The sequence below is a fragment of the Sinocyclocheilus anshuiensis genome, unplaced genomic scaffold, assembly GCF_001515605.1.
Source record: "Sinocyclocheilus anshuiensis isolate Anshui unplaced genomic scaffold, SAMN03320099.WGS_v1.1 scaffold850, whole genome shotgun sequence".
Classification (NCBI taxonomy): Eukaryota; Metazoa; Chordata; class Actinopteri; order Cypriniformes; family Cyprinidae; genus Sinocyclocheilus; species Sinocyclocheilus anshuiensis.
The window spans coordinates 1,144,164-1,171,086 of NW_015537937.1; the positions used below are offsets into that span (position 1 = coordinate 1,144,164).

Sequence of the window (26,923 nt, forward strand, 5' to 3'; positions counted from 1 at the left end):
CGCATTAAATATCGCATGCGATTTATCGTGCAGCCCTAAATGATAGCATTTACATACGCACACAAATCACACACATACAGGACATAAACCTACACTCAGGCTAGTATAAAATATTCAGTGCGCTGCATTGTACAGACCACACTTCACTGCGATCAGACTTTAAATGGAGGGATTCGCTGCTCTCCTCAGCAACACCTCTCTCTCTCTCATCCCTCCTTTTTAAACAGTTCTCTTCTGTTTCTCCCCTTCAGTTCTTCACTTTAGTCTTTTATGCTCTGTGCATGCAACTCGGCATCTCTTGCTCTCTCTTTCCCTCAGTTCTGTCACTATACGTCCTTTCGTCTCCATGATCTCCCTCCCATTTCTCTCCTTCGTTCTTTCTCTCTCTCGTTCCCCAGAGTCTGACAGCAGGAGACTATTACACTCACAGACGGAATCTCTCTCCTCCAATTTCTCTCTGTCTGTCTGCCGTCTTCCGTCTCTCTCTCACTCGTTCTCCCTCCTGTGCATTCGCTGTCCTATTCCCTCCCACTCATTCTGCTCCATCCCTACTTCTCTTTCGCGCTGTCTTTTCCTGAGTGGATTTAATTGGTATCTATAGGACACTCCCTGAGAGAGAAAGAGAGAGAACTGACATACACTGCAGAATGAAAAACAGACAGCACAATACGCCAGAGCAAACACACCATGCTATACCGGAGCAATCAGGACCAACAGATCAGAGCCATCAACAACACAACACAACACAACAGTGCAAACAAACACAGCGCAAATGACATCACGCCAGAGCAAACAAGTACAAAACAATACATGCAAGTGAACAAACACTACACCAAGCAAACAAACATGATACTCCAAAAAAAAACATAGTGAACAAGAGCATCACAACAGATTAGAGAGATCAACAACATAACAGTGCAAACAAACACCCTGAAGAGTCTTGCCATGCTAAGCTGCTAATTTGTAATGCTAAAAAAATATTTATTCATTTTTTGAGAGATTTTGGGAGATCAGAGTCCCCATAATGTCACAATTATTACATAACAACTAAAAAATATAACTGTCAATAAATTAAAATAAACAGACAACAACAACAAAACCCACAAACAGGCATTTATTACTAAAATAACTTGACTACAAAAAGTGGCAAGAAATTATTAAACAGTATAATGTACACTATAATTTATATTTATACAATAATTTATAATAAAAGTACAAACTTTCACAGTAGGGATGGGCAATACGACCAAAAATATTGTTATGATATTTTTTCATATCATACAATATCGACAATATTTATCATGGTGAATGAAATGCTTTCAACATTTTTGTTAGACCTTGAGAAAAAATGCAAGCATAACCTGTTTGTTCACAATTTAACTCCACAGAGTTAGCTTCCTTTTAATTTAGGGCCACATGAAATCCATTTTATTTTTCACTATATTTTGTGGTTTCCATTTTATTTATTTATGTATTTATTTATTTTGGATTCTGTTTTATAATCCAATACAAATGTATCATTAAAAATGTGTCTAATGAAGTGTATGAACAAAACTTTAAAAATTTAATCAATCTTTTAAAATGTAATCAAATGAAAATATAAAAATCAATTTACAACAAAACTTATTTTTATTTTTGTCAAAAACCGATGATGCACAACAGAATTGTATAATTTAAAACATGGATGAAAAATATCTTGGTTGTATGATATTCCTTAACATTATAATTATTATTATTATTATTATTATTATTGCTTCGAGAAGTACATTTTATACAATAGTAATATATTTCTGTCATAATTTCTTCAAGTTAAACCAAACTTTTATTTTGGCGGTTTGAGTTTTAATGGGTATTTGATGGTAGTTCTTCTTAAATGAAACAGTGAAAAGCTTGTGAATTGACCTTCAGAACTCTCTGAAGATTAAGTTCATGTGTTCATGTCCTCATATATTGAGACGGCAGAGGCTGAAAACACTGTGAACATCACGTGTGTTTGTGTAATAGACACAACCACGGCACTCATTCACAGAGATGTGCAGAAAACACAGACTTATGAGCAACGTGCACTTACTGGTTGTTGTTGCATTTATTTCTGCTGTATGATAGGCTGTTAGATTAAAACGTCCAGAGCTTATCATCGTTATTGACATAAATTTTATCGCTATCTCGATATGATACCATTTAGCGCCCAGCCATGTCACAGCTCAGTTGAATTCTCATTTATGTTTCATTTCTGTATCAGAGTGTTTGCAATAAAACTGCATGAGAGAAATAAAAATGCAAAACCAATGAATGTGATAGCATTATAATTTCATTTTGGAAATATTCAGTGAGACAAGTCTAAGTATATAAAATATATGCAGGCAATACCAATACCTATCCTGCTGATACCTTGGCAAAACTGAGCCCAGTTTGAGCATCATTGAGATCTTTTCTGATCTATTGTAGAGACACGTGGGAGAAAAAATGCCTATTCTCTCACCATCATGTCGTTCCAAACATTCATCACTTTCTTTCTTCTGTGAAACACAAAAGGAGATATTTTAAAGAATGTTGAATCCCACTGGACCCTATTGACTTTCACTATCCTCTTTTGTGTTTCAAAGAAGATTGAAAATCACACAGGTTTGGAATGACATGAGAATGAATACTGGATGACAGAATTGTCTCTTTAAGACTCCATTTGATCTCCAATTATTCACTTTGATGTCTTGGAGAAACAACTGATATATCAAAGAGATCTGATGGAGGCAAATAAACATGATGACACAAAAGCATACAAGCATAAAACAGCATAAAACACAACATAAGGCAGCACAGCAGTTCAAACCTGCAGCTTAAACCACAGGACATGAGCAATATCTCAGCACAATACGAGAGCAATATGCAACACAACAAAAAGAGAATAAAGAAACAACTTTTAAGGGCTTGAGGACTTTCCAAACAGAATGAGACTTGAGAAACGAGATAAAACGCCAAGAAACCTTTTTGAATTAGTCTGCCCAAGTGCCCAATACTGCAGTAAAAGCCAAAAGAAATCGATTCATGCAAACCTGGGAGACGTTATTCAATGTCCAAAACAGAACACAGCAATCAAGTGTGGAATACCACAAAAACAGACCTGAACAATCCTACTGTGGAGCACCACAAATTAGACCTGAGAAAAGCGCTGTGGAACAAAGTGAACAATCTGCTGCAGAGTCAGGCCACGCCAATCTACTGAAGAGCACCACAATTGGGCCTAAAGAATGTTGGACAGCTAGATATTATGAAAGACATAGAGAAAGAACAGTTTAATGGTTTAGTGTCAAGAGCTCTGAATAACATGCTATTCGTATTACTTCTATAGAGATGTAATGTAATGATGTAATGATGTAAGATGGCGCCGCAAATGGCAGCCAGGATTCTTCTATTGTTTTTGTTTGTTTGTTCTGTGTTTTGTCATTCTTCTTCTATAAGTTTTACCAGAGACGAACTCCTTAACATTAAGCAGCACATCCCAGACAATATTTTTCCGGTTTTTGATTATTCGGACATTTTGTTGGACATTCTAGTCGGAGGTACAGCTGTGTTGTTCAAACGCGCGTGCAGATGCAGAAGAGGGAAACGCGCCGGCGCCCTCTTTTTTATTATATTAGTGTTATATTACATCCCTACTGTGTTATTCCTATGTATGTCTGCACTATCATGTATTTCTGCACTATGTTTGTACTTTCTTCTACACTGGAAGCTCCTGTCGTCAAGTCAAATTCCTTGTGTGTGTAAACATACTTGGTAATAAAGCTCTTCTGATTCTGATATAGAGAATACAATGTATTAGTGTTTTCTCGATACCAAAATTTCAGTATAGTCGGTTGGTACCAATACCAGTAATATTACAAAATTCTCAGTTACCAATTTCATTGTAACTATTTTATTTTCATAGCTTTTTTTAAACTATTTGAAAATAAAAATATAAAATGTTTAATTAGTTAATTATTAACACCCACAATAACAATTATAATACATTAAAACATTAGCACACTGTAAGAAATAAATCTGTAAAATAACAGAAAAAGCACTGGTAACTCATTATCCATTAATTTTACGGACATTTCCGTTAACCCTAAAACACAATGCTGTGAAGTGCAAAATACTAAATACCTGTAAAAAATAATAATAATAATAAATACAGAAAATTCCTTTAAATACAGTACATTGTGCCCTATTTTTTTAGGCTTCAGATATTGTTCATTTAATGATGCACTGCATTAAAATGATCAAATAAAAATCTATTGATAAAATTAAACAATCAGAAAACATAAATAACTGGACACACACAGCAAGACTTAATGCACAGATCTCTTTTGACACAACAAATTTTGTCCTTTCTGTTGCTATGGTTATCTCTAAGTCAGATTTTAATGCAGTTGTCACTCCGCAAACTTTGCAATGTGTACTTAGCAGCATGAAAAATACTTTATTCAAATTATCTGTAATAAAAAAAAATGTTTACACTGCGCAATGAAACTCCTCACTACATTGTGTTTACAAAATGATTTGCGAGCGTGCAGAGCTCATGTGCTTATAAAAAACAACCTCTGGTGGGTAACACTTTATTTTGATAGTCCACTTTAGACATTCTACTAACAGCAAGTAACTTTGCAGCTAACTGTCAACTAGCCATTAGAGTATTAGTAGACTGTCTGCTTAATATCTTCTAACACTTTATTTTGATAGTCCACTTTAGACATTCTACTAACAGCAAGTAACTTTGCAGCTAACTGTCAACTAGCCATTAGAGTATTAGTAGACTGTCTGCTTAATATCTTCTAACACTTTATTTTGATGGGTCCACAACATACAACATACTGACTATGAGAAACTTTGAAAGTATATGTCAACTTATTCTACTAAACCTAAACCTAACCTAACAGTCTACTCTGAGAGTTAGTAGACATGTAGTTGCAAGTTAATGAGAATTAGTTGATATGTAGTTGCAAAGTTACTTATAGTTATTAAAATGTCTAAAGTGGAATATCAAAATAAAGTGTAACCCTCTGGTGTATTAAGCAGATTCTGGCTAACTTAAATGACTCTGGTTGGCCATGCATTGACATGCTCAACAGACATGTTTGTGTTTGGCTATCAAGCTCAACACTGCAAAAACACATTGTTAACAGAAATCGTTGACACCCTTCACAAGGCACTAGCACAAATGCGCACTGAAGCATTTGAAAGCAGCCGCCTATTAGTGACTACCGAATTGTTCTGGTACTCAGTATTATCGATACTGCCAATACAACAGAATATGGTGTTGTTACGTTATTAAAATGCAAGTATTGACTTGGTACCAAAGTACCAGTACTTTGGACAAGACTAGAATGTACAGTATACTGTTCATAGTATGACACTGTCTGCTACTATATTTGCCAAATGATACAGTAATAAAGTCAAGTCACATAAAAATGGAAAGGAGTAAACATAACACTCAATATGTCAGCTGTACTGCTGCTTTACAGTTAAAAGTTTCAATCATGTTTACTTAATTTTGTAGGACATTCTTAATTTACGCAAAGTTCAATTAAAATTTTAAATAGCCATTTTTAATTTCAAGATACTGCCACTCACAGAATTAAATATATGCATAAAGAGGTTGTTTAACAAAGGCAGCAAGGTCCTGTTGCTTGCAACAGTAGAAACAATATTGCAATGTTTAAAATTATTATTGTTGCATAATGTGCATTGTTGCACTTAGTATTTTAAAAATATAATAGGTAATATTCAGTGTACCCTGCAGAGGCATAGAGGCATCTATGATATTCTTAGTATAGTGTGCTCAGCCATCATGAATATGCATGTGTGCATTTCTAAGGGCATGCGTTACAATCACAACTGCATAAGATGATCAGTTTCTTTACTGCTGGTGTTCAAAAAACCTCAAGAAAATCATGCGGACTGAACTAAAGTGTGGGTGGAGGTCTCTTCAAAACATCTTCCTTAGAGAGTACTAGTCCAAAAGTATTAAATTAAACCCTGAAACTATAAAACTTTCCATCTAAATTACACATTGACCATGAAGACAGACATACCGAGCTTTTCCGTTTCAAGAATCACCATTAAAAAATAATATTATTATCAGGTTTCACATAACAAAGGAAATGAACACTTCAATCATGACTAGGTTTACAATAATCCAGCAATTCTGTTTAAAATCATTGTTATAATTAATCCCCTGATCAGGTTTAATATAATAAAAATATGAATCCCATGATGACGTTAAGCAGAATATTAAAAATTAATCCCCTGATCTGGTTTAGAGTAATGAGAGGTACACTTGACTGAGCAAAATGAAAAGCAGCGGAGACAAAATGTGTGTGTCATAGTTACTGAAATGGAAGCATGCAGAGCCCTGAAGAGGAGAGCCAGGAATCACATTTACACTGACTTGAGACAGAATGAAGACATGTCATGTTCAGCAATAAATTCAACATTTTCATGATCAGTTTAAACCAAAACCATGCAGATAAAGAGAACACGAAAGACACAAATAAGGTAAAAAGATAGAGATATTCTTTGAATAGCTATGGTTGAAAAATGTTTCGCTTCTGTTCTTTAGGTAGGAAGGAACAGTCAGACATCTCTTTGTGCATTTGACTCATTTTTCCATCTAACAGTGCTGCTGACTTATTCAATATGGCTTGACTGCTAGCCGCGTTCAAGATGAAGTTTGAAATTAATCCAAGGAAAAGAGTTTACATTTAAACCCTGGTAAAGAGCTTAGTTGTTCAGTTATCTTGATGACGCTAATGAGCACAAGTCCCTCCCTATGACAGATAATGAGAGATTAGTATTCTGCTTACTGAGTACTGTATAGTGCATACTAATTTTTTTAATAGTATATGAATCATGCAACAAAAAACAGTGCTAAGATAAATCACTGTCACATGACCTTATTACATGAATATCTGCCCAATATCATTAAAAGGAAACAGCTATATTGCATAAAACATCCTAATCTTTTGCATTAAAAAGAAAAGAAAAGATGTTTAAAATTCAGCTGGTTTATTCATAAATAAAGGTCAAATCAAGTGAATTACATAATGGGATACAGCAAGGCTCTACAGTGTGACCATTTAGTTGCACTAGCAACTGAAAATGACTGTGTGCAACATGATAAAATGTTAGGCGTACCGGTGTGACTGACCCAATCAAAGTTAATGAATAGCTGCATACAGGTTTCAAAATTAACATTTGGCGAGCTCTGAATGCAAGTAAAAATCGCGAATGCTGCAATTGAATCATCTTTATTTAAAGTCTGATATGCATGTTATATTGTGGCACATAAAGGGATAGTTCACCCAAAAATGAAAATTCTGTCATTAATTACTCACCCTCATGTCGTTCCAAACCCGTAAAACCTTCGTTATTCTCTGGAACACAAATTAAGATATTATTGATGAAATCCAAGAGCTTTCTGACCCTCCATTGACGGTAATGGAATTACTACGTTCAAGGCCCAGAAAGGTAGTAAGGACATCGTTAAAACAGTCATGTGACATCAGTGGTTCAATCGTAATTTTATGAAGCTACGAGCATACTTTTTGTGTGCATACAGGTTTCAAAATTAACATTTGGCGAGCTCTGAATGCAAGTAAAAATCGCGAATGCTGCAATTGAATCATCTTTATTTAAAGTCTGATATGCATGTTATATTGTGGCACATAAAGGGATAGTTCACCCAAAAATGAAAATTCTGTCATTAATTACTCACCCTCATGTCGTTCCAAACCCGTAAAACCTTCGTTATTCTCTGGAACACAAATTAAGATATTATTGATGAAATCCAAGAGCTTTCTGACCCTCCATTGACGGTAATGGAATTACTACGTTCAAGGCCCAGAAAGGTAGTAAGGACATCGTTAAAACAGTCATGTGACATCAGTGGTTCAATCGTAATTTTATGAAGCTACGAGAATACTTTTTGTGTGCAAAAAAATAATGACTTTATTCTGCAATTCTTCTCGTGGTACTCTCGTGAATGCACGGCAGAAACTGACACGGAAGAGAAGAAATTGTTAAATAAAGTCATGTTTTTTTTCCCTTTGCGCATAAAAAGTGTTCTCGTAGCTTCATAAAATTACGGTTGAACCACTGATGTCGTATGGACTATTTTAACGATGTCCTTGCTACATTTCTGGACCTTGAACGTGGTAGTTCCGTTACTGTCTATGCAGGGTCAGAAAGCTCTCAGATTTCATAAAAAATATCTGAAATTGTGTTCTGGAGATGAACAAAGGTCTTACGGATTTGGAACGACATGGTGGTGAGTAATTAATGACAGAATTTTCATTTTTGGATGAACTATCCCTTTAAAGTTACCATTACCAACGTCTCTAAAAATAACTTTATGTTCCTAAATATTTGACAGTGGTCCTACATTTTTAAAGTTGTACATGTAGAGTACAGTACAGTATTCTGTGCTCTGTTGTATACTGGCAAAATGTAGTACCCTGAAAAAAGTTGGGTGAAGAACCAATTTCCACTCAGAAATTGCTAGTAAATTTCATACACAATTACGAAGAAATGGCACATAACACATTTAATTAAATGTGAAATTTAGAAGTAGAAAAACTGAAATAGTAGTTTGTTATACAACATGCTCTTTTATACAACAATTAGTGCTTGGCGGTATACCGGTTCATACCGAATACCGGTGTTTATTTTTGTTATGATATGAATTTTTAAAATACCGCAATACCGGTTTATGTCGCTTAAACAACGTTCGGAACGCGACACTGTTTGAACAGTGAGCGGCAGAGAAGCAGCGCATTCAGTTGGCCGCACAGCCGACTTGTCAATAAATGAGTACAAAACAGTTTCCTAGCACCTGTCGCTTACTGATTGTTTGGAATTATAAATATCTACGTCTGTTAATATCACATGCACTTTTTTGTTTGTTGTTTTTTTTAGTTTGTTACTCAGAAATAGGGCATTCTAAGTCAATATACTGCAGTATTTCCTCTCTCAGTCAGTAGAAAATATGGTTAACACCCGGTCATGCATGAAAAAAAAATACCTTCATGTACCGTGAAACTGGTATAATTTTGAAAAATACCGTGATATCAATTTTTGGTCATACCGCCCAGCACTAAAAACAATGATCTTTGTTTAAGACTCAAAAAAAATTTTTTTTTACAAAGCAGATCAGATATTCAATGCAATTTGCATACTGTGCACAATATACATACTGCATACTAAAATAAATGGTAAGACTGGTAGTGTAGTATGCCATCCTGAAAATAAGACGGAATGTGACATACTGAACCTATACTATGCATGTGATTTTCAACATTCACTGAGCCATTACTGCAAGTGTATCATTCACAAGCAAATGAGCATTTGCCACGGTCAATTCAGCAATTTCATGCACAGATATACACATGAAGCATTTGACGTGAATTGAGTGAGGACAAGCACACCTACTCTGAAGTGTTAAAGTTCATAAACACAGCAATACGCTTTTATAGTGCATGTCGCAAACATGTGTCATGCATGTGAAGTACTTCATGACAAGTAACTTACTGACAGAGTGAACTTCATTCAGAGCTAGCTAATTAATTCTAATGAGTATATAAATAGATCTCTCACCTGCTTAGGCGAGAGAGAGAGCTAGAGAGATTGTGTGTGTGCACTTCCAGTAATCGTTGGTATGGTGCCCAAACATTAAAGGAATGTAATGTGAACCATCCAAGCGCATGTCATGTGATTGGTTTAAAGTGGTGCTAGAGAGAAGAGTGTGAATATGTGTGTGTGTGTGTGTGTGTGTGTGTGTGTGTGTGATTATGTTGTATGATACCATATGACACAGCGTGAAAACCCTTCATCGCTCTCGTCTATCCCCTCCTTCTCTCTTCTTTCCACTTTCTTGGTTCCCATTCAATTTTTCTCTCTTCCATCCCTTGTTCGCTCTACTGCCACCTCTGCTTGCCTTATTTCCTTTCTCTTTCTCTCCAGCCTGTTTATTCTGTCTGTCTGTGGTCCCTTTTTGTGTATCATTCATTCACTCCTCAGATTAGAAACGCTTATTACTGCTCTTTTGTCTCAGCCCACAGAGACGCGGCTGAATCAGACACACACTCGCACGCATATACACGAACACAGGTTCATTGACAGGTTCGTACTCATGTTATTTTCTAGCTGGTATCATGCAACGAATGCAGATTTAATCACAAGGCAGAAAAAGCCACGGTTTGCACTTACAACTCTGCGGTGAATTAAACCACACAGCGCACTTCTCAGCGCTGACAAACCTGGTGAAAAAAACCGCACTGTAGAGCAGCTGAGACGAGCCACACAGTGGAGCTTTCAGAGTGAAACTGCTGAATAAAACAACACGGCTCTTTCATCCTCAGCCAAACTGATGGGTGACTCCACAATGTGCTGCTTTCATCACAAGCACGTTGCGTGTGAACATCTGAGGACCGCACATACACACATATATCTCAAACACATATGCACACACACAGCTGACACTTTTAACCCGCAGACAGACTACTCTCTCTTTTATACACACTTTCTCTCAAACACACACTTGAAAGAACTCATGTTCGATAATTGGATCTGAACAATCTAAAACCAGAAGTGAAACGGAGAATGAACCAAACCGAGCTAAAGGTTAACAACATTCATCATTATAAAAATGCACACACACGTGGCTCTCTCTGGCCGATAGCTGCTGTTCAACAGACTCGTGCTGATCCCGCCTGATCTCACCTCTCCCCACTTATAGACAGTTTAATCAAACACACAGCGCTTCGCAAGAGCTCTGCCATACTGTCAGATCACAGGAAGGGCTGCGGAAAGTGACTGGCTACAGCTAGGAGATCAGTGGAATCAGAAGCGAGCGTTTCGGGATGTGGTTAATTTGCTGCTGGAATTGTCTGAGAGAGTTTCTGAGAGCAGCTGGTTGGCTATGTTAGAACCGAAATTGAACTGATTTTTTTTTCTTTTTGCAGATTGTAATAGGAAACGGGAACAAAACCAACCATTTCAATTCTTCATACTATGAACGTTATTATCCATACTTTTATTTCATTCTAACCACTTCCAATTTGGAAAGGAGGCCACCGAAATCTGGAAAGTAAAAATGCTACTTCTGCTCAGAACGAAGCAAAATGAAATGTTTGGCTCAGTCTTGTGATTGGTGCAATCAATCTCTGTGGCCAAATACAAATATGCATACTTTTGCAGAACATGCAAAAAGCTATATATTAATTAAGTAGGGTATGTTTCTATCTATCTATCTATATCTATCTATCTATCTATCTATCTATCATGTGTATGTATGTATGTATGTATGTATGCAGATGATAGATAGATAGATAGATAGATATACACATACACACACTACAGAGGCTATGTTGAAAATATCTGTGTTTACTGAGGCTGACTGTTGGCAGTTATTTCATTGTTTGGGTATTTTTTCTGTGTCCTTGGTCTTAGGTGAAAAGTTTAATTGATTTAGACTTGGGATAGATTGAGAGTGGCTGACGCAATCAGTTAAAGACAGAGCAAAGCTGATACTATCAGAGAGACAGACAGACAGAATCTTCAAAAGCGATCTCGCACCGGCTGCTGGAAGAACTCAGAAGACTGAAAGTACACATCGAGCAAGAGGTGAAACTGCTTGTGACAGTTTAATCAAGATGATGTTCAGAGGACTTTATAATAACTTGCATTTATACAACATTACCAAACATTAAAAATTATTTTTAATATGATTGAATCCAATATAAATATAATACGAAAAATATATATTAAAGTTTCTAACCACATCATCAATGCATCTTGGACTGATTCATTAGTTATCTGTAGAAAATAATAATAATGTAGAATATAAAATACAAATTTAAATGTATTAACAGTATGTTATATATTATTATATACATTACCATTCAAAAGTTTGGGGTTAATAAAAACAATTTTCAAGAAATCGGTACTTTTATTCAGCAAGGATGTGTTACACTGATCAAAAATGGCAGTAAAGAGGTTTATATTTCTATTTCAAATAAGCGCTATTTTTCAAACTTTTTATTCTTTCGAAAATCATCAAATAATAACAATGAGAAGATAGATTTCTTGAGCACCAAATCACACCGATTATGCCATCACAGAAATAAATTACATTTTAAAATATATTCAAATATATTTCCAACTTAAAATAAAAAAGAATAATTAACAACATGTGACAGTTTTAATGCTTATGACTGTATTTTGATCAAATAAATGCAGCCTTGGTAAACATAAGAAAACAACAACAACAACAAAAAATATTAATGACTTCGAAACTTTCGAAATAATTTTTCTATTTCGAAATTGTAGTTTGAAGCAAACTTCAAATACATTTTTTTTTATAGAAATAACAATAATATATTTCATACTAGGGATGGGGGATTTATCCAATATTAGAGATGTTGTCAATATAAAAATCACAGGATAGTGTGAATATTGAGTATTGTTGAAAATCAAGATTAAAGTGCCAAAGAAGGCACCAATAGGCAATTTCACTCCTCCTGCAAAGTAGCCAAGAAGTGCACTGCTTATGTGTTCCAGCAACTACTTCCCCATCTGAAAAAGTTTTTAGTGCCAGTGTGAACATACTGTTATGCCACAGAGCATCTCTTAAACCAGAAACTGTTGATAGACTTGTGTTCTTAGATAAAAACTTGTGAAACATTTGCATACTTTACAGTGTAAGATGTAGTATGTGAATTGCATTGCTCTAAAGAAGCTGTCAGAATGTACCCATTTTGCACTTTTTTTTCATAGTGTTACGTTTAAAAAAGAAGTGGTCAGTAGGTCTAATTTTTTAACTGTGTGCTTTTGCACTAAACATTTTAAATGTGCTTAGAAGCAATACCTGTTCTATCCAAATCATGCTTTTTTTTAATGTGGTAGAAGGAAATCACCTTTTCAATTATCCTAAAGCAAATGCAAAAATATTGCGATATAGATGTCGATTATCGTCAAAATTTGGAATTTTAGGTACATCCCAGCCCCATTTTCATACTGTTATTACCTGCAGAACTTGTAGAAGTTGTAGCAGCAGTTAAATAAACCAAAATATCAGCACGACACTCAACAAGTACTGGGTAAAACAAAACCAACATTGTTTTTAAAAAGTTGTAGGAACACATTTCAAAAGCAATGGTTAATCTACTAAATACATGCTCAGAAATCATCCAAGGAACCTCTAATAGCTTCTCTAAATAGGAGATAATTGGAGAGAAACAGAAGCATGGCTTGGTAATGGAGAACAGGGCACGACCTCCACTGTGCACAGGTATACCTTTCCCCACAAACAGTGAAGAAACACAGCTGAGAAAAGATCCTCACCTATTCTTTGGAAAAAAAAAATCCACTTTAAAAAGGAGCAGGACATAAAGTGCTCGTTAAAGCGATGAAAAGCACTGCATTATTAAAACGGAAGCAGCAGAGAATAGGCTGATTGTTTTCAAGCGTTACAGCAAACACTCAGTAGATCCCCTTTGCTAATGATAGCTTCACTAATCATAGTCATCGCAGCAGAACAGCGAGCCACGGGATCATAAGAGGCATAAACAAATTTACCAGCTCATCTGTGGTTTGTCGACAGATCGTATAATCAATGATTGTGGATCATTTCCTAGAGGAGAATGACCTCTGCTTAAGAGCCTGTGATGCATCTTGCTGTCAGAGAAGCTGGTAAGCATTTCCTGAAAACATGATTCATAAGATAAGACGCTCTGTGGAACTGACAGTGTTCCCTGCTTCTTCTTAACACTACGGTCTCTTCCTTTCTCCCCCTCGCTCTTGGTTGCTTCCCAGGCCTTCTGCTCCACAAAGTAACATTTCAGCAGAAAGATGCTGGCAACAAAAAAAGAGAGAGAGAGGAAATGTACAACAAATAGCCAGAGGGTGTGTGAGAGAGCGAGAGAAAGAGAGCGGGAGAGCGCGAGAGAGAATCAGCAGCATTAGAAAAGGTGCCAGCAACAAATCTGTCCTCTGAGTTAAGTGAGCCACTGGCACTTACACACAGCTCTCCCGCCTCTAAATCTCATCCACATTAATGATTGGCCAGCATTACCGCCCGTTGCTTAATCTCTCATCATTATTGGCCACATCTGGAGGAGCCAAGCCGCTCAATCAAGCCACAGCCGCATGTTACGCTGAGGTAAGGAAGCAAACACGCCAGCACTTTCAAACGGATCGCATTTCCCAGGGAGCTTTGCAGTGGTAAACACAGCCCCAGGGCACTCCTGAAAGCAGGAAGTGTGATCCAACTGCCAACCGGCTAATTGGAAATGCTTTCCTCCGTTCGAGTGGACTCAGCTCTCATTCCTGTGGACCCGAACTTGGTCCCGCAGAACCTTTGAAGCCCACTACATGGTCCCTTTAGCTTGCTGCACAATTACACCATGGCACAGGCAGAAAAGAACCAAGTCCATGTTTTTATTCATGAAAAATATATCACGGGCGATGCTGGCTGGATAAAAATACCTGCGTAAAGTGGGCCAAACTGCTTTGAGTACAGCACTGTGATGTTTACCTTGGAATGTTATGATGTCATCAGAGCCACGGATACGCTCTACTTTGTTTTTGGCATTTGATTAGCTGTTATTGCTGATAGTGGTACTGCTACAACACTTTCTTTTAATTGATTTGGCACATAAGAAAAAATATAAATGGGATTGGACAGCTCTCTGCCACTTGATTCACTTTTAGATAAGGCTTCAAGACATATTTTTTCAATCGATTAATCTACTGATTATTTTTGCCATTTAGTCGACTAATCTAATGGTTATTTTTCCCAATTACTCGATTAATCTAATGGTTATTTTCCATTTATACTAGGGGCCTTTGAATGCTTGAATCTGATTGGCTGACATACGTTCTAAGGTGTGCAATTATTTTCAGGGAAACGCACGGCGAACGTAGTTCCAGGCAGCTCTTGACTGTATTACATAGTCATATCACTTCTGCAAATGATTTCAGTTATTTCAAATGTCCTTACAGCCTAAAACAGCAAAAGAAGCAAAACCCACTACTACACTGGCCAAACAAATAAATATAGTAAACAATCAGACAAAAATGACAGATCATTTCTATGTTTTTGCAACAAAATTACGTTTTATTATGTACGGAAAACACATACTCTATCTCTCTTTCTCTCTCTCCCTCACAGACACGCATACATACAGTTTGCACACACGCTAACATACGCACTAATGTTGTTAGCGCTACTCTGACAATTTTATCAGTAACATCAACTTTAAAACTACATGACTTTTCGCACGCGAGATAACAACAGCGCTGTTCGTGAAGAAAATAAACTTAAAATTTCACTATTAGTAGACACTGCTGCCGAACACGTAAGATACGCACAGACTCACAGAGGTAATCTCTCTCTCTCTCTCTCTCTCTCTCTCTCTCTAATAACTAAGATATTAACTGCAGACTGCTATGAATGGCTCAAACCTCCGTTAACTAGGTCTAAAATTACGTTTTGGAATTAGCAACAGAGGCATTGGATGAGATGCGGAAGAAATAATCCTACTCACAATAGCGGTTTAAGTACAAAAACTGGACAAATGCCTTGAAATATATCATCTGATTAAAATCTTGAGGTGTGGTAACCGTAGTATAAGAGGAATAATTGACTTCAGTCCGTTGAATTCTCCGCTTCGCGTGCTGGCTGCATCACCCCTCGGGTGTGCATTATTTTCTAAGAATTCAACGGCCCGTTGTCAATTATTACTTACATACTGTAGGCCATTAACAATATAGTTAACTTAAAATATATAATAATAATAAATAATAACTGTAGCTTCTGGCATTAATATTTCAACATTTTATTCAAGAATTTGTTCATAAAAATACTTACTTTGCAGATAAAAAAAAAATCCTAAAATAAGAAAAAATGCGTAGAATGAAAAATCTATCAGTACTACAAATGTCCATAAGTCCAACAAAAATAATAATCATACGTAACCATGACAGTATCAAAAATGCCCATGTCCATAAATAGGGGTTCAGCACAAAACTCATGGTTCGGATTATATTATGGGTTTTGAGTCACAAATTGTATCACTTTTCAGATCAGTTAAAAAAATATTAGTATATAAGTAATATATATTAATATATAAGTATTTTTAGGCTGCTGTCACTTTAAGACTGAATGCATGGATCTGGTATAATGATACACATCCAATTTCTTTGTTTACATTCACTTCACCTAAAGCCCGAGACACACTGCACGATTTTAGCAATCCTATAAGATCACTGCATGTCACACTGTGTGACATGGATCTAATAAAATTTGGCTACGACGTGTGTAGACTGTACGATGAGGACAACTATTGACTCATACGCTACGACGCACGTTACTATAGAAGAATAAAACATCATCAGCATGTGCTAGTGGTAAACAAAAAGAGCATGATAAATCACACTTTAACAGTTGTAGTTTTTGTGTGCTTAAAATGTGGAAGTGGTGAAAGAGGAAGGAATAAAAGCTTGAGGTAAGCAGTTTTAAGTTTTAGAGCCATGTCGCGTTGATTTCATGTTGCAGTTTTATTGGCTGGTCAGTAAATGTGGGTTGTTTTGGAACTAGCAAAAGAGGCATTGGATGAGATGCGGAAGAAATAATCCTACTCACAATAGCGGTTTAAGTACAAAAACTGGACAAATGCCTTGAAATATATCATCTGATTAAAATCTTGAGGTGTGGTAACCGTAGTATAAGAGGAATAATTGACTTCAGTCCGTTGAATTCTCCGCTTCGCGTGCTGGCTGCATCACCCCTCGGGTGTGCATTATTTTCTAAGAATTCAACGGCCCGTTGTCAATTATTACTTACATACTGTAGGCCATTAACAATATAGTTAACTTAAAATATATAATAATAATAAATAATAACTGTAGCTTCTGGCATTAATATTTCAACATTTTATTCAAGAATTTGTTCATAAAAATACTTACTTTGCAGATAAAAAAAAAATCCTAAAATAAGAAAAAATGCGTAGAATGAAAAATCTATCAGTACTACAAATGTCCATAAGTCCAACAAAAATAATAATCATACGTAACCATGACAGTATCAAAAATGCCCATGTCCATAAATAGGGGTTCAGCACAAAACTCATGGTTCGGATTATATTATGGGTTTTGAGTCACAAATTGTATCACTTTTCAGATCAGTTAAAAAAATATTAGTATATAAGTAATATATATTAATATATAAGTATTTTTAGGCTGCTGTCACTTTAAGACTGAATGCATGGATCTGGTATAATGATACACATCCAATTTCTTTGTTTACATTCACTTCACCTAAAGCCCGAGACACACTGCACGATTTTAGCAATCCTATAAGATCACTGCATGTCACACTGTGTGACATGGATCTAATAAAATTTGGCTACGACGTGTGTAGACTGTACGATGAGGACAACTATTGACTCATACGCTACGACGCACGTTACTATAGAAGAATAAAACATCATCAGCATGTGCTAGTGGTAAACAAAAAGAGCATGATAAATCACACTTTATCAGTTGTAGTTTTATGTGTGCTGGTGAAAGTGGAAGCAGAGAAAGAGGAAGGGATAAGAGCTTGAGGTAAGCGGTTTTATGTTTTAGAGCCATGTCGCACTGATTTCATGTTGCATTTTTATTGGTTGGTCAGTAAACGTGGATAGTACCAGCAAACACACTGTGCGATGATAATGCTGTATTGTAGGCTATCTTTGGTCGCAAGATCATGACAACGGCTGTCTTTGAACCTCTCTCACTGTACGACACAGGACCACCGATTAGGAGTCACGATCACAGAAATCGCCACAATTGTTTCACAATGCTAATCTTTCGTCTGGGACAGCCGAAAATCGTGCAGTGTGTCTTTGTGTGTCCCAAGCACAAGGAGGTGCCAAAGTAAACTCAATTCTGTGTTTGTGCACTTTCTGAAATGTGCATGAGTACGGAATTGACATGAAACACATGCATCAGTCTATGATGGTTAAACTTTGCAACTAATCCATGTATCACATGCTTGCCAAACTGTGAGGCCTGGTCCGTACAAATCATGGATCAACTGTTGAACCCCTATCCATAACACCGGAAAGTTTTATCACAATTGATAGCATGATTAAACAGTGAGTTCATCTATCAGATATTTTAAACAACCAACAACGACTTTCAATGTTTTGTAACAAAGTGCATGTAGAGTATGTTTAAATCAATACAACTAATTTCTCCATCATTTCATCCCTACTTTTAGATTTCTGATTATATAAACAATTAAGCTCTGAGTAAATCAGAGAAAATATCAATCCATTTGAGGCCACTGTGAATCTCTGTTGCAGTAAATCCATAACAATCATTCTCATTTGGCAACAGCAGTCAGAAAGAAATGTGATGTAATTTTACGGAATGTTTGGAATTAATCTCTGTTTTTTTTCCCCACTCCCAGATTTGGGTTTTCCCAAGCAATGAATTGGTGGCTGAGGACAGGATAGCGCATTTTGCAAAACAAGTACGCCACAGGGCAATTCATGGTTTGGCATCACTCTATTGCGAAGAAATCAGCTCTCATCCTACAGCCCTGTAATGCAGATAGCATCTGTTTTAAGAGCTTTGGATCTCAGCGTCGTGTCAGAGTAAACATATTGTATGCTGATGAATCTAGGGCTCGGCAGCATCAATCTAGAGTTATTTAGAGTTTAGATGGAAGATAACAAATTAGCAATAAGGAATTATCCACAGACTGTGCATGCATACAATGTACAAAGAACATTCACCCCTCTGCAGAACACATGCTTACACCTTTTACACTTAACATCAAATCCAGGGCATCAAATGCAAACTTTTCTTTAGACAATATAACCTTCTGGCCAAAACTGCAAAATAAATAGGTTGCCTTTCAATTCATGTCATGAAATATGAACTGAACTGACCACACTCAACAGGAATGTGATTTGAAATTGAGATTGAACTTGAGAATCACAGAAAGAGGAATTTATTGAGTTATTGAGGTACTGCATTCTGGACAATGATGTATTCTTTCACCTTAGTCTACAGAAGTTAATTTATTAAATATAATGAACTACACGTGGTATTTCAAACATATCTATCCATCCATCCGTTCATCCTCAAGGCCTATAGAACATTAAGACTTCCAGACTATTTTTGAAGTTTTAATTTAGCATTCAATAACAAATGTTGCTTGTCTAGTTAAAAATGACAGATACATACAGATATAAGTTAAATTTATTTTAATTCTTCTTCCTTACATTCAAATTTATATTACAATTCTGAATTCTGTTTGCTCCGTCAATTCAAATTTAGGATCTGAACTGGAATTTAAAAGGCATTCTCAGTACAGTTTCACAACCATGGATTTTCAGTGCTAAAATTGCATTGTTTTAAGATTCAAATTAAGGCAATATTCGTGAGCTTGTTGCATCATCTCATGAATATGCATTGCTGAAAATTCCTGAAAAACACTCATGTCCTGATTAATGACAGGAGATCTGTATCTAGCCTAGCTTTTAACACAGGAAACATGAGAAGATGGAGCCGAATGCACATTTAATGCAATCAGATAGCCACTCTTACATCTCTAGATACAACCATTTTGAACTCACAGAAGTCCCAACACTTAACCTTAATCTAATAGGTCAAGCTTCTCTTGCTTGTACACAAGCTCTGCACAAACCCCTTGACACGAGATGGCTTTCTAGAGTGCAAAAAAGGTTCACATAGGCAGCAAAAAAGAGAGAAAACACACCCTCAGCCTCAGCGCCTACTTCAGTTTTTTGGAGTAGACTCTCAATTGTATCACTTTCTAACTCACAGATAAGCTCTAGTACTAGTGAGAACGTTTCAAGCTTTGGGTAACTACATTTCCCAGGAGTTCATGAAGGGTTCTAGAGATTGTAGACAGGAAATAATGTCCTTTCTATGACTTTGCGCGTCTCACTCGGGGGTTCCGGCATGTAAACGACGCCAAGACAAGGGTGACTTTCATTTCCCCCTCTCTCCTTCTGTTTGTAGGTGTACTTCGCATCCAGAACCACACACAATCTCAAGCACACCTACTGATCTCACGCCATGTCTATAAAAACCCAGAAAAGCCATATGCTCATTACACTGATCTTTATCCAAGTCTACATTGAAACAAGACAGCCACACTGGTGCTGGGCCAGGAGAGCCAATTCAAATTCATTACGTACCTCAGAGCAGAGCCGCTGTCCCTAGATTCGTTTTTTTGGGTTTTCGCATACAACGGCTTTGATTGGAAAGGACTAAAGGGAATCAGTGATTCTGTTCTGAGAATCTTTGCAAATATAGGACTAGAACAACATTGTATTATCTTACTCTCAACTCTCAGCTGTCACATCCAAACATATGAATTTGTTTTTCTTTTCTCATTATCTTTTCATCTTTAACACCAGTCTATTAAACGATCAGCAGGGGGATTGTGGTAAAAAATGCTAATGACCACATGATTGAAAACAAGGAACCGCTTTTTGTGCATTAGTCTATTGAAAAAGTCACATACTTAAATCAAACACATTTGTGTCCTATACTGTATTTTACATGTCAGCTATTCTCCCATGATCTTTAGACTTACATTTATGCATTTGGCAGTGCATGACAGTGCATTCAAGAAACAGATTAGCCTATTGTTTCATGTATTCCCTGGGAATCAACCCATGATATTGCCATTGCGAGCACCATGCCCTACCGTTTGAGCTACAAGAACTCAGACAATTTCAATTCTTTTTTATAACATTACAGGCAATCCCTAATTTCGACTGCCAGCAAAGGGGAATATAGAACTGTGATCATAGATATCTTAAAATGTATTTGCTTCCAATTGTCTAAAACAAAACTGAAATATTTTTTTAAAGATTCAACATCACAGACCTTGCAGACTTTGACAATAGTGACTCTGACGTTCTCACTGTAATTGCCTGAGAGCTTTGTTTTCCAGTGGAATTAAAAACTGGCTCCCAGGAATTGCGCAATGCCAGTCAGTTTGGAGCTTGATGTTTTTACAAAGCTCTTGCCATTTTGGTGTGCAATATGCTTCAGATGGTCGGCGAGGGGCTCGGCTCATAGGTATGCATTCTGTCAATGTGTTGGAAAACATAGCTTTTGCTGTTCCAAAACCTAGAAAGCTGCCAACCTAGAGCATATTTTTTTTAAGGCATCACAAATGTAAAAGCTGTTCCACATCTGTGATGTCTTATTGCCTTCTAAGATACCTCATTTCAACCAAATTCTATAGCGGCATTGCATGTATTCTTCTTGGAGAAGAATGCATTATGACAAGCTTGTGAAAAATTTATTTTCAGCTGAGATGCTATACCTTAAAAGGCACTAGAAACTGCTTACTGGCTCTTGGAACGGAGCTCATATCTTGAACAAAGACAAAGTACGTTAGAGAACATTTTAAATCAATATATCTTTACATTTACAAACACTGTTTATCGAAAAACATACTACAGTTTGTTTACTGTAATAGAATATTGTTTAAAGATATGACCACTTTGGCACATCTAGCCGTATTGACAGCACTCTTATACAAGGGCCATTGCAATAGTACAACAATATTTGTCTCTACAAATGGTAACACAAGAGAACAATAACAGCGAGAGCAAAGGAAAAAAGAACATTCTAGCTCTCCTTGAAATTAAACGAGTAAATCAAGTGAGACAAAACTCACTTTTGAGTAATTAAAAACATTTTTTTCTTATAAACCACTTGAAAGAAATCCATAATTATGACTTATAAAATGTACTATATCCCACGAGTGGTTCCTCCACACACAGGCCTCTGGAGTTTTCCTGTGTGGTGAGAGAAGAAAAGTCATCAGGGGTTAAGATGTGCAAAGTGCGCGTATAATTTGTGGCCTGTCGCCTGACTAATCAGTTTTTTAGTGATCCATTACTCTGCATTATTTATGCTAAGTAGCCATTCTGTTCAGGACCATTTATAATGAAAATTACTCTAAAGATCTCTTAAAGGCATCGATAACACAAACATACACACACACACACACACACTTCAATAGATAACACACACACATAATTCCACTTTAATCCTGACATGCTTTCACAAACATGCACACATTTCAGCATCACTGAGGTTTTACACGGTAAGACCGCATAAATCACTCAGCCCAAATGTGCACTAGCATCACAAATAACTATCAAAATGTGTCTCAGGTCAGTGGAGGGACACAACAACATGCTACAACAGACCGCCAGCAGCCACACAATGCCACAAACAAACAATAAGGCTAATTTTCCCTTGCAGTGCCTCTTTTGATGAATCTGTGATGCACAGTTGTTAAGCCCTACGAAATGAGCCCCAGAGCTGTGCCGTCCTCTTTAAAATGACCTTTCAGAATTTATCAAGCAGGTTATGGAGGATATCCAGATGCTCCCACCACATGTTGAGCTGCTTGCAGACATGTCACAGAGGATGTAGCACACATATCAGAGGCTACGGGTGATCGGTCCTACAAGTCACATACACATCAGAGACCACATGAGCAACATATGCGCTCAAACACTCACACAGACATCAGAGACCAGGGGTGAAAACTCCACTAACACATACACACTTCAGAGACCAAAGTGAAAAGTTGTCTTCCTTTCACACACACACACACACACACACATTCAAATGCATAGCCTTCACATCAGAGACCATGACTGGACATCTGCACACTCTCTCACAAATACTTACAGCCTACTCAAGAAACGATAAGTGAAACTCTGATAAACTTAGATCCTGATACACCTGCTAAACTCACAACCTTTTTTAGATGCTTCATTATAGCATTCAACTTACAATACGGTTCAACAAATTTGAGCACACAGCAAAAATTAAGAATTACAGCAATAGAAAGAACAACAATAGTTAAAATCGAACATTTAACAATAACAAACACCACAACTCAAAATAGAAACAGACAAGCTAAACTTGTTTCCTGTAACGCATTTAATTTTACATAATCTATGTTGACACTATAAAACAAAATATATTTTGTGTGTTTGCAGTCTGTAGTGACTGCGGTGTAACCATGTTCCGCAAAATAATGTCTTTCGCAGGGAAAAACAAACTCAACGTGGCGAGTGTATTCAGATTCACAAAAAAAATCAAAAATAGACAACGCAATTAGTGCCGTCTCTTTTGCGAATCAATGACTCTCATGAGATGGCTCTTTTTAGTGAATCAAAATTCTTATGAGCCAGATCTTTATGACTTAAAATTAGACAATGCAATTATTGTCATTTGATTCGTGAATCAGTGACTCTCATGAGACGGCTGTTTTTAGTGACTCAAAATAAGACAACGCAATTAGTGCCGTCTGATTCTCGAATCAGTGACTCTTATGAGACGGCTCTTTTTAGTGAATCAAAATTAGACAACGCAATTAGTGCCCTCTGTTTTGCGAATCAATGACTCTCATGAGATGGCTCTTTTTAGTAAATCAAAATTAGACAACACAATTAGTGTTGTCTGATTTGCGATTCAATGACTCTTATGAGCCAGATCTTTGTGAATAAAAATGAGACAATGCAATTAGTGTTGTCTGATTCGTGAATCAATGACTCTCATGAGACGACTCTTTTTAGTGAATCAAAATTAGACAACGCAATTAATGTCGTCTGAATCGCGAATCAATAACTCTTATGAGTCGGATCTTTGTGAATAAAAATTAGACAGCGCTGCTTCTGTTTTCTGAACATCTTCCTTCATAATCATGTTTGCTAATGACCAAAGGTAAGGTGTCAATTTAATAGGGATACACTTTTATTAACCCAATCATAGTAATATGTAAACAATATTATTTTGCACTAAATCCAACAGAAACTCCAGCACAGTCTCCATATTTCACTAGAAAGTTAAAAAGCACATCATTTTTTTTAAATAGAAATCTTTTGTAACATTACAAATGTCTTTACTGTTACTTTTTAATGTGTCCTTGCTGGATAAAAGTATTAATTTCTAATATGTAAACACACATGTAGAATGAAGGGTGGCCGGGGCTCCAATAACAAAACAGAATTCTGTGGTAAACCCTGCATTCATGTAAAAAGCTTTGCACTTTGTTCTAATGAATGATGCTAGTAGTGGATATAGGTGAAAAAAGCAGCAAAGGAAAAGTTTGCAAAAGTAGGTGAAACCAGCAGCATCACACGTATGTGCTGATAGACACAGAACATACCAGACAGAACATACAAACCTGCAAAACAAGTACTCTGTTTCCAACTATAGATACAGCACTCAACATGTTCATACACCAATCAAACAGCCTACTGTAAAAAATGACCGTGAATTTAACGGTAAAAGACTGTAAAAGTAGATTTTTTTTTACAGTGATACTCTCAAACAACCCGCTCTACTACTGCATATAATCTAAAGTATGAGTTTCTTACATATGCAAAAAGCCTGCACACACTCACACATACACTCACATTCGCATTAAGCATGCATAGGGCCAGTGGATATGCAAAAGCACAAAAAAGCACAATAATGAATAATGCAGTGAGCAGCAAAAACAGCTGACAGAGTTTAAGTGTGTGAGAGAGAAAGGACGAGATCAGGATCGATACAAAGAAAGAAAGAAAGAAAGAAAGAAAGAAAGAAAGAAAATTAATAAAATGATTAATTACTGCTAAAACAATGACAGCATCTCACTGAAGCCAACATTTCAACGCAAACCTCCAGTTCACACTTTATAATGAAAAAGGAAATCACAATCATCATTCATGAATAATCATCCATATTTTCACTTAAACATTTGGACATTTGATGAAGATCTGTTCAGAGAGTACCCTAGAGAGTAACAATACACCTACACAAGCCAGCAGACTGATTCAGTCCAACTCAGTTAGGATTGTGTACACTTGTGTAGCAATTATACTTCTACTTCAAATTAAAAGCAGTTGTGATCTCCACTCATCAGTCTGCTGAAACAGTGACAATGAACCAGGCATTTCAACACACGCTGCATTCCTTCATGAACAAATTTAGACTTTATAATGAAAAGGATTTGATAAAGATGCTGTTCGGTCCTTAACTCTATAGAGAACCAATAGCCACACACCTACACAAACCAGAAGACTGATTCAGTCCAACTCAGTTAGGATTGTGTAATGTGTGCACATGTGCTTGAGGATAGATAGATCTATAGCCTCTATTTGTGGTGTATTTGTACTAAATTAAAAGCAGTAGGGCCTAATGATTTGCTGACTATGATACATTCCACCGATCTACAATCTATGGTGGCCCAGTAGTGCACACAACAAAATCTCCACAATGCATAAAACTAATTTCATTGTGTTGCGGCTTGTTTCCGTTGTGTTGTGGAGATTTCGTTGTGCTGTGCACTACTGGGCCACAGTAACAATTCCTTCAAAGTATGTTAAAACACTTTCTAATGAAAAATTAGTTCATATTGATAAGAAGATTTAGTCCAGCAAGATAGATAGATAGATAGATAGATAGAAACTGCTACAGTTCCCCAAATAACAGAATCCAGCAGAAAATTCCGTTGGAGCTGAGATACAGGGGGGGGGGAGGTTCCTCTGTGCCCCACGAGCTTATTAACGGCTCTGTGATTCCCTTGTAAAAACAGAAATCAGTAAAAACATGAGGGGGGAGCTGATTGGAGGGGTTGATTTCTTACCGAAAACGAAGTTGCTCCGAACGGAGGTCGCCAGAAGCATCGTCAAGGCCGCGAGCGCCCAGAGAGTGGCCCGCTGGAATGCCGGGAATGTCATACTCTGACTCGCGCGCATCCCGCTCATCTGTCCAGCGCGTTAAAGTCAACAGTCCTCTCGAGGCGCGGAGAAGTGGAGAAGCTCGGCGAAGCGCTTACTGGAAGAAAGGACACACACATACACACTCATTAGCAGACGGAGAGCGCAGATTGGTCGCACTGATGCTGAGCACACACACACTTCACTCACGCGCTGCCCCAGTGCGTCCATTGATCGTCTCGTGTCACTCGCAGTGTGTGATGTGTGACGCAGTGATCGAAAACATTCCCTTCGTCACTCAGTAACCCAGAAAACGACTCTGAATCGACAAACGCAACGTAAAAGCGAGCGCGTGCCTGACAAGGATTGAGATTTGTAGAGAGCTGCCCCCGAAATCCTCCCGGTAGCCTTTAACACCGCTCTCATTTATTCTCCAGCTCGCGAGAGTAAGGTGCACCTGTCGCCCGTTGAGAATTCAGCGCGCAGCCTCACGCGACCGTGGCCACAACCGCGCGCGCGCGCACTCACACAATATTCCAGGTCGTTTGGCTGCCTATTCCTCTCTCTTAGTGCGCTTTTGTGAACTGTGCAAGTCATGGCGTTGCCTGCGGGGCGGGCGTGCGATCGCGCGCAGAGATGCTCTGTATTGTTGTGCAACTATAGAGGGAGGCAAGGACGGACAGTGGCTGGCAAACTGTGTGTGTGTGTGTGTGTGTGTGTGTGTGTGCAGCGCTAGCAGCGAAGCCTCGCCTCATCTCGACTGTTGGGATGAGGTGATGATACCTACTGCAATTGTATGACACGCGACCCAAAACGGAGCCACCCGAGCCGCCTCCCTCGCTCATCGCTTCTTTTCTCGCACTTCTCCTCTTTATTTCCCTCCCTCCCCCCTCTCTCTCTCCCGCTGAGCGGAGGGGAGGGGAAACGCAAGGGGGCAAAGCAACCATCAGCGCATTAACAGTAAGCCTATGCACACTTTAACATCAACACCCTTCCCTTCGCTCGTAGTTTAACACCTCCGAGCTCGTTGGACGGTTTCCTGTGCCCGGTGTGCCCGTCAGGAGGACAGGCGCGCGCGGATGCAAACGCATTCCAGAGCACTAGCGTGCCCCTATTTACAA

General features: G+C 37.5%; 1 protein-coding gene across 6 annotated transcripts in view; it reads right to left on the minus strand.

Moving 5' to 3' along the window:
- LOC107659832 (cell adhesion molecule 3-like) overlaps nt 1–26,923 on the minus strand; it is a 61,539-nt gene that overhangs the window by 34,310 nt on the left and 306 nt on the right. For 5 of the 6 annotated variants that reach the window (XM_016448934.1, XM_016448916.1, XM_016448926.1 and 2 more), the window contains exon 2: nt 25,730–25,920. In XM_016448934.1, coding sequence (XP_016304420.1) covers nt 25,730–25,850 — 121 coding nt within the window. In that variant the 5' untranslated portion in view covers nt 25,851–25,920. Of the gene's footprint in view, nt 1–25,729; nt 25,921–26,012; nt 26,207–26,923 lie in introns of those variants that run through there. The other variant, XM_016448909.1, reaches the window with a different exon arrangement.